This window comes from Myotis lucifugus, unplaced genomic scaffold (assembly GCF_000147115.1).
Source record: "Myotis lucifugus unplaced genomic scaffold, Myoluc2.0 scaffold_90, whole genome shotgun sequence".
Taxonomy (NCBI): domain Eukaryota; kingdom Metazoa; phylum Chordata; class Mammalia; order Chiroptera; family Vespertilionidae; genus Myotis; species Myotis lucifugus.
Window position 1 is genome coordinate 1,249,148 of NW_005871138.1, and position 9,771 is coordinate 1,258,918.

The following is a 9,771-nucleotide window of genomic DNA, read 5'->3' on the forward strand; positions in this document are numbered from 1 at the left end:
TAAGAGTTAAAAGACAATGTTTGTGGTATGAACAGGACAGCTTAGACCAGTGGTTTCCTACAGCCTTCACTGGGGTGTAAAAAAAATATTAGAACTTTATTTCTACGTATTTTTTTGTCTTATATTTTTAAAAGTTCTATTTTCATATGTTTTATAATATATACAATTTAATAGCAGTAGGACATATGTATAATCTTACCATTGAAGAAATATGACTACATTAGGAGGATAGTCTTTAAAACATTTTGTTACTGATATGTGCCTGGAGAAACATGGAGATCATTCCTTAGCTTAAACAAGACTGAACTGAACGCTCCTTCCCCAGTCCTGGCCTTGGGAGAGTGTGTGGCAGACCAGATGCTGAAGGAAAGGAATGCAGAGGATCTTCATCATTTGTTAGAAGTAAGCAGAGGGGAGGCTTCTTCCCATGGGGAGAGGAAATTCTGAGCTAACTCAAACCCAGAAACACCTTTACCACCCATCACCGCTCCAACCTCAAAGAAGATACCTTCAAATGCCCAGGGCAGAATGCGGATGTGTATGCAGCTGGCTCCAATCCAGCCAAAACCAACCTTTACCCAGCTGGCCTTCCATTTCCAAGACAGAAGTTACCTCACGCATACTGGGAAAAGCCAGTCAAACAGGCTTTGCAAGGACAACCACCAAGAGGAGATTAAATTTTCATTCAGTATTCCTATGTCATAAAAAGGGTGACACAGGAGTACCTAACAAATTAGAGAACTTTCATTCTAAAAAAGCTAATCATATGTCATAAACCACAAGACAGGCACTCTTCTCTTGAATTTTCAACTCAAAGTCAAAGCAGGACATCGATGTTCCCAACAGAAATCATACACATGCACAGATTTCCAGAAACAGAGTATTTCTAGGATAACAGACCATATTTTTAATTAAACTGGCCAGAACTACAGGATAATAGTTGGGAGTCGGGGTTAGCAACTTTTTTCTGTAAAGGACCATATACTAAATATTTAGGCTTTGCAGGTCATATGGTCTCCATTCCACCTACTCAACTCAGCCACAGCAGCCACAGATAATACATAAATGAACAGGCATGGCTATTGCTATGGACTGAATGCTTGCATTCTCCACAATTCCTATGTTGAAGTCCTAACTCTAATGTGATGGTATTCAGAGGTGGGGCCTTTGGGTGTGATTAGGTTTAGACGAGGTCATAAGGGGGGGTCCTCAGGAAAGGATTAGAAACACCACAGAGCTAGTGAGCTCTCTATGCCATGTGAGGACACAGTGAGAATTTGACTATCTACAAACCAGGAAGAGGGCTCTCATCAGGATCTGAAATCAGCTGGTACCTTGATCTTGGATTTTCCTGCCTCCCGAACTATGGGAAATAAATGTCTCTTGTTTAGCCACCCTGTCTGTGGTATCCTATATAATAAAAGCATAGTATGCAAATTGTCCCCTTGACCGGGAGTTGTCCGGGAGTTCGACCAGGGGGTGGGGCTGGCCAGGGGGAGGGAGTACTTGGCTGGCAGCCGGCAGCCACTAGGAACTCTACCTGTGCACGAGTTTCATGCACTGGGCCTCTAGTTTGTTGTATTACTCCAAGTAGATTAAAGGCAGCTATGTTCCAATAAAACTACATTTACAAAAGCAGGTGGCAGTCCAGATATAGCTCATGGCTATAGTTTAAGGACTCTTGGTTAAGAACACAGATGTGGGGTAAGGAAATCCCACACATCCACCCAATTCCATCTCTTCTGGGCCAGGGGAACTTGGTGGGGCTTGTCATTTTATTCTCCAAGCCTCAGTTTCCTTGATTCTAAAGTAAGGCTAAGAGTAACTAACTCAGGGGGTTTGTGAGAAGATTAAACTTGATGATGAGAATAAAGCACTTTGCACAGGGCCCAGCACAGGCTGAGCATTCAATACATGTTAGCCATTGTGCTTAGTATATCAATAACATTAACTATCAGCACCAGCCTGTGCCTCAGCAGACATAACCAATCAATCATGGCACTTTCTAAAGAAACCCAGATGAGGCTTCATGTTTTCAACACAGCTTTGAAACAACCATAATACAGAACCTATTCACTATTCCTGTTCTAGAAAGTACCAATAAATATGGATCTTTTCAATATATTTTTAAAAATGTATCCATCTTTTTTTTATTGATGTAGGCTGCCCACTGGGTTTAAGAATAAATGTCCTTTGAGGTAACCAGAAAACCCAGGAGTAGATCATTAAAAAAAATACAGGGTGGTGAACATATAATACAACCTACAGACGATGTATTTTAGAATTGTATTTCTGAAACCTATATAATTTTAAAATGAAAAAAAAAAAAATACAGGGATGCTGGACCAGGAATTAAATCCAAGTTGTAGCCCGATTTCTGTCTCTCACTATCTGTATATCATTGAACAAGTTACCCTAACTTCTCTACTCCTGCTTCTTCATTAGTAAAAGGTAATTTATGACAAGGTTAATGGTGGTCTAAATACAGCTGATCCTCATTATTTGCAGATTTTGGATTTTTAAATGCACCCACTCACTAAAATTTATTTGTAAGCCCAAAATCAACAGTTGTGGTGATTTTGTGGTCATTTGCAGACATGTACGGAGCAGTGAAAAATTCGAATCACTTAATGCACAGGTTCTCAGCTGAGATCAAACTAGGCGACACTCTGCCTTCTTGATTCAGCCCTCATATTGTAAGCAGTATCTTTTTTGTGGTCCATTTAGTGTTATGTTTTTCCCATTTTGTCCTTTTAAGTTAGGGCAAAAGCTTGCCAATTAAAATAGCCCCCAAATCTAGTGCTGTCTAGAGTTCCTAAGAGAAAGAAGACAGTGGCGTGCTTTATGGAGACATTATGTGTATTAAATTTTGTTCAGGCATGTGCTATAATGTTGTGGACTGTGAGTTCACTCTTAATGAATCAGTAATATATATCAAATAAGATGTCTGTAAACAAAATACCCAGAGAACAGTTACATACTGATCAGCTGATGAACATGCTGAGGCCAGAGGCTCAAGGGAACCTAACTCTATATTTCTTCTAGGAACAATGGTACAGAATTTACTAAACCAGTGTTTGAAACTATTATGCAAAGTGCTGAGGTCCCAGAAAACCTCAGGGTATTGCCCTTGGATTCCCAAAGTGAAGTTTACTGCCACACCAGCTGCCACCAGTGAAGCTGAACTGCTAGGTCCCGTCTGGCCTGCAATTGGCCACACCGGAGGCAGTATTTTGGTGCTATTGTCTCACTGCCACCCAGCCTTTCCCATCACAGGTTTTATAGAGTACAGAAAACAGAGAAAAACAGGGCATGCAGGGGAAGGAGATGGGCCTGTGTAAGATCAAAAACGCTGTTTTCTTGACTGAGGAGCTGGCCAGGCTCCCAAGGTCTCATAGTCTGCTTAACTGATGGCCCTCATCATCTTCCCACAGGGTGGGAAGGGGAGTTGGAGCATGGGAAGAGGCCCATGTTCCCATTTACCATATAACAGCTTTATAAGATTTTACTACAAATAATGAGATTTGATTATATCTATTTCTCTACTTGATTTTATGAATTTTAATGCCATCAAGGAAGAGATTAAATAAAAATTCCTTAAGTGTCCATGTGTAGCAAATATTCCAACTAATGCTAAAGGTTTCATTTAGAAAAACATACGTAAGAGAGATCAACAAAATAGTATTTCTAGGGAATGAATTCTTTTTTTAGCTAAGGTAATTAGTCCCCTCTTACTTCCCTTCCTCATGAGACCTCTGTAAAGAATAGGTTGGGATGTGCCTTTTTCTGTCACCGCAGAAAGTATTCTGAGTAGCAGGGGACTCACTAGTGTGGCCCGCAGAGAACCCCCTTTACACAATTAAGCTTAAACATGGTACCTGCAAGCAGTCGAGAGACGTGCTGACCACCCGTGGGGACTTGGACTGGCAAGCTAGCTCGAATGGAAGGAAATACTTGTCAGCTTCAATGAAGTTTGCCTTGGGTGGTGCGGCAGTGCCAAGCCTGGGAAAAAAAGCAGGAGAGGGCCAGCGAGGGAAAATGAGAAAACAAAAGTTTGCTTTTCCTACACCTAACTCTAAATTCCCATCCCATCTGCAATCATTTAATTAAAAATACCTACAAACTGCATCTGTGGGGCTAAACAATTCAAAGTTAATACATACATGCATTTGGACAAAACACCCAAGTGCCACATGCAGAGAGCGAGGTCTCAGGTTAGCGAGGTGTATCGACTGCATCCGGGAGTGAATCTTGGCATCGCCATGTCAGAGCTCTATTTCTGAAATGTGACTACTGGCTTCATTTCTGTGAAGATGAGGAACAGCCACTTATAGGGGCAAGCTGTCCTCCTGCTTAAGGAAGCATGACATACAAGAGACAAGGGCTTTACCTCTTGTCAAGAAAAGGTACAACAGCATTAACTTGACCTTTCTTATTACTCTTTCCTCCAAATACAGTTATTGAGCCAGTAACCTGTTACCTTAGCATCGGTTCAAACACATACAGAGCTCTACAATGTGTCCAGCTCTGGGCTAGGAGCGTGTGTGCTGCCCAAGGACCAGAAATCTAAGAAAACATGCAGAGAAATGGGTTCCCTTAGTCACTACCTACTCCCTTAATATCGTATTTCAGCAAGGAGAAAGTGCCCCAGCTTACCTCTGCTTTTCTATTTCTGCTTTAATTTCATCTGAGGAGGAAGAAAGAAAGGCCTGTTAGGAGTATGCAATGTTTATATAAAAGGAAACTTTACTAAAGACACTCATAAACTATTAAAAATAATATTTATAAGATTTTAAAGTACAGAAATACTGATATGAAGTGATGAAAATGATTTTATAAACAGTAATAGCTAACACATAGCAGTTACTACATGCTAGGCATTGTTCTAAATTCTTCACATATTTTAACTTATTTAGTACTCATAACAATCCCATGAGGTAGGTACTACTATCTCTTACTTAGAGCAGGACTTCTCCACCTCAGCACTGGTGACACTTGGGGACAGATAATTTAGTTTGGGGCTGTCCTGTGCACTCTGGGATGGTTAGCAGCATTCTCTGGCCAGTAACACCCCCCACTCCCCACCTGCAGTCTTGATAACCAAATATGTCTCCAGACATTGCCAGGTGTTCCTTGTTCAGGCCCCTGTTGAGAATCACTGGTTTAGGAAACCAAGGCACAGAAAAGTTAGGTAACTTGCTTCCTGTTACCTATCAGGAACTGGGGAGCCAGAAATGGAACTCAGGCATTTTGGCTTCATAGTCCACGTTCTGGCTATTCCCCTATTCTACAAAATGTATGTTAATGTAGTTATCAATATAGTATGGTAATACAATAACACCTCAACTGTATAAAAATATGCATGGAAAACTGCAAAAAAATAAAATATCAAAAGTTGTCTAAGTAGAGAAACCAAGATGGCGGCATAGGTAAACACCGGAGTTTGCTGCCTCGAACAACCACTTCAAAAATACAACTAAAAGACGGAATGGACATCACCCAGAACCACAGGAAGGCTGGCTGAGGAGAGACTCTTCAACTAGAAGGAAAAACAACAGCATTCCCAGGCTCAGAGGAGGCGCAGTGTGGAAAATTTAAAGGTACGGTGGTGCGGCGGTGCGCGCGCAAAGCGGGCTGGTGGCTGAGGGCGCGGTTGTCGTTTTCAATCAGGAGTGAGTCTCAGACTCTGGGCTACAGATCCGGGCGAGTCTCTAGGGACCCTGACTCAAACGGGAGAAGCGGGACTGTCTGGCTACGGTCCCTCCGAGGTTTGCAGCGGTTGCGGGGACAGAGAGGCAGAGCCCCTGGAGACGGACTGAGAGCAGCCATAGCTGCTCCCTCCCCCCGCCCTGTTGAGCCCGCCCCACCCAAGCCCTGCGCAGAGCCATTTGCCGATCGCTCAGGCAAAGGCTGGACTAGCGCCTCCCCAGAGGACTGAAGTTTTCCACACAGCTGATTCCTACAGCCAGTCGGCCTGGTGGTCAAATCCCTCTAGTGTTAACTACAACAATTAAGGCTTGGCTAGAACAAGACTGCGCACAAAGACCACAAGGGGGTGCACCAAGAAAGCATAAAAGATACGGAAACAAAAAAACATGACAGAAATGGAGGATATGGAGCTAAGAATCGCAATTTTGAGGGCTTGCTATAAACTTGAGCAGAGCCTCACGAAAACTAATGAGACCCTCGATGCTACGATAAAGAAATTAGAAAGTAAGCATACACAGACTGAAATAAAGAATATTATACCCAATAGCAGACCAGAGGAGCACAAGAATCAAACCAAAGATTTGACAAAAAACACCCAACTGGAAAAGCAAAATGAAAAAAGAATCCGAAAGTGTGAAGATAGTGTAAGGAGCCTCTGGGACAGTTTCAAGCGTACCAACATCAGAATAATAGGGGTGCCAGAAGATGAAAGACAGCAAGATATTGAAAACCTATTTCAAGAAATAATGGCAGAAAACTTCCCCCACCTGGTGAAAGAAATGGACTTACAGGTCCAAGAAGCGCAGAGAACCCCAAACAAAAGGAATCCAAAGAGGACCACACCAAGACACATCATCATTAAAATGCCAAGAGCAAAAGACAAAGAGAGAATCTTAAAAGCAGCAAGAGAAAGAGACTCAATTACCTACAAGGGAATACCCATACGACTGTCAGCTGATTTCTCAACAGAAACTTTGCAGGCCAGAAGGGAATGGCAAGAAATATTCAAAGTGCTGAATACCAAGAACCTACAACCAAGACTACTTTATCCAGCAAAGCTATCATTCAGAATTGAAGGTCAGATAAAGAGCTTCACAGACAAGGAAAAGCTAAAGGAGTTCATCACCACTAAACCAGTATTATACGAAATACTGAAAGGTATCCTTTAAGAAGAGGAAGAAGAAAAAGGTAAAGATATAAATTGTGAACAACAAACATGCATCTATCAACAAGTGAATCTAAGAATCAAGTGAATAAATAATCTGATGTACAGAATGAACTGGTGATTATAATGAATCAGGGACATAGAAAGGGAATGGACTGACTATTCTTGGGGGGGAAAGGGGAATGGGAGATTCGGGAAGAGACTGGACAAAAATCGTGCACCTATGGATGAGGACAGTGGGTGGGGAGTGAGGGCGGAGGGTGGGGCGGGAACTGGAAGGAGGGGAGTTATGGGGGGGGGGGGAAGAGGAACAAATGTAATCTGAACAATAAAAATTTAATTAAAAAAAAAAGTTGTCTAAGTAGTAGGATTTTTTTTCTCACATTTTCTATGGTAAGCATATGTACTTTATTTTTTTTTGTACTTTATTTTTTAAAACAACAAATGTGTTTTTAAAATTGTGGTAAATATTCATAAGATAAAATTTACCACCTTAACCATTTTCAAGTGCACAGTTCAGGGCATTAACTACATTCATACTATTGTGCGAAGGCATATATAAATTTTATGAATTCAAATTAACTTAAAAATCTTAACCATGGAGGTTACACTTACGGAAATAAAGTGTCATTATTCAGAAATCACAATGTCAAAGAGATAGTCTTATTTCCAGAAGTACAAGGGTTTACACCACTGAAACACCAGAACACCCTATCTAAACACCCAGAATTCCCTACACCAACTCAATCATACCTGTTCATATATGTTAGGCTCAATGTATCCCCAACATGGGCCAATGAAGCAGCCTACCCTGAGTGCCATGCACGTATCCAGGTAATGTCCAAAACACCAGCCTTCTTTATACAATCTTGAGAGCCATTGGTTTGAATATGGCATTAATTATCCTAGCAACCCCAGAACACAGATCTGGAAGTTACAAATTTCCTTTTTTTGGACACCTCTACTCTAGACTGAACTTTAGAATGTGAAAATTGAATACTGGACTCACTAGAGGTGGCAAATTCTAACCTTCAAACCAGTCTTTCAACATCTTCTTACTGCATTTAGAAAACAGGAGCCAAATACCCACATGATTAATATCAAGCATTTTGCTCATGGACCATAAGGCCTGTGACAGAGTTTGTTAAGAGAGCTCTGTGGCATGGTTCCTGCCCTTCACGGACAAGAATACACTAAGGAAATAGTTCTAGCTTCCTCTAAGCTGAAGCCCCCATGAAATCTAACCCATGAGGCTGATAGCTAAGCGTTCAGCCTCTAGAAATCTACATCCATAACCTCAAGGTTCTGCTTGGTGGTAAATTGTCACTGTGTGACACGCTTGAGGGGCACTTTACAAATATAAAGTTTCCTTCCAATCATGGCTACCTTGTTAGAGTTAAGCTTAGTCAGTAAACATTTCTGAAAGAATTAGGCCTTTGCTAGAGTCCCTGATAACCTATAAGCTTTAAAACAATCTGTTCTGGAATGCCGCTGGTGCCAACCCACCAATCTGTGAATCTATCATCAGGATTGTTACTTACTGAGGTACCCATGGTTATAAAATCAAGTGCAGGGATTACACAGTCAAAGGCCTATGGGAGCCACCAGGTAGGGAACCTCAGGGGGAGAGATGGGTGGGTGTAGGACATTAAGGGCAGGGAGGACCCCTCCCTACCCAACAGTGCTAAGGGCACAGCAGCACCTCTGCTCCAGCTGACTGATACCTCTAGAGACCCTGAGCCTAGAAGTGCCAGTTGTTCTGACTTGGATTTTAAAGTGAAAGTTCTGACTGCAATTCAAAGCAACTTCTACTATTTAAAAAAAAATATATGGCTCAAATAAAACTGTTTTGCAGGCTACTCTGACCCTGGAGCTACCAGTTGGCAACCTTTGCTTTAAGGGGTAGGGAAGAATCCAAGCGAAAGTACTTTACTGACTACCAAAAAGTAACTGCAGAGGATAAAAGTGACTTTTGAGGACTATGACCAGCACTGTGAGGACAAAACATCTAAGTTTTGTACAAGTTGTATGTTGCTCAGCCCAAGAGCTAAGAGCAACTAAGAAGCCAGAGGGCCAGGATTCAAGCCAGATCCTGTTAAATTTTACAGATGAAAAAACAAGACCCAGAGAGGTTACAAGAATAATAAGTGGTGGAGGGAGACTTGAACCCAAAATTTGGGCTCCAGAGTCCATGTTCATAATCTCTTGGGTACCTTGACTCTCAAATAAGCACGCAGAATTACTCTGTAAACTGTAAATGCAGAACAGTATAAATGTTGGTTTTGCTATCATTATGTCAAACTGTGAATGCCACAAAGCACTGGTTTTTGTACTACTCTAATGAGCTCCAGATGCCTTGGGGAGGCTTTTACAACTTGGCTCTGGAGTCTCCCAATCCCCTTTCCTGGCCTGCTGCGGCAGGACCACAGTGAAGGTGCACCCTGGTTTTCCAAGGAGAATGAACAAGGGCCAGAGTAACTTGCAGCAGCTTCAGTATTAAGTGAAGAGCAGGGCCAATCGCAGTGAGCAGGAAAGAGAAGACTACTACTACAGAAGCTGTGGCCACAAATCGTTTGTTCACAGATTCTCTTTAGTTTTCTTAATTTATACTTAAGTATTCCCACAAGAATTAGGACTTGTTGCACTCTCTAAACCACTTTTTGTTAAAGGAAAAACAGTAAAATCCTCTCCACCCAGCACAGCAGGGGTCCAGATGATGGGCAGCCTGGGGAGGAAGGCAGCATGGCCTGAGCAGACCTACCTTCTGGCTATTTTGAGGATAAAGGGGAGGGTGGCCACAACAGAAGCAGGGAAGCCAATCAGGCAAGCAATATGGGGATTTGGACCAGGGTGGAGACTGGGGGGTGGGGCGTGGGGTGGGGGGTATAGAGAGAAGT

General features: G+C 42.2%; 1 protein-coding gene across 9 annotated transcripts in view; it reads right to left on the reverse strand.

Annotated features, from left to right (window-relative positions):
- ARFGEF2 (ADP ribosylation factor guanine nucleotide exchange factor 2) overlaps positions 1–9,771 on the reverse strand; it is a 72,014-nt gene that overhangs the window by 60,855 nt on the left and 1,388 nt on the right. For 8 of the 9 annotated variants that reach the window (XR_002829901.1, XR_002829902.1, XM_023756160.1 and 5 more), the window contains exons 2-3: positions 4,657–4,687; positions 3,879–4,002 (exon numbers count right to left, since the gene is read on the reverse strand). Coding sequence is in view for 7 of the 9 variants with exons in the window: in XM_023756160.1 (XP_023611928.1) it covers positions 3,879–4,002; positions 4,657–4,687 (155 nt within the window). In the remaining 2 variants the exon portion in view is untranslated. Of the gene's footprint in view, positions 1–3,878; positions 4,003–4,163; positions 4,211–4,656; positions 4,688–9,771 lie in introns of those variants that run through there. The other variant, XM_023756159.1, reaches the window with a different exon arrangement.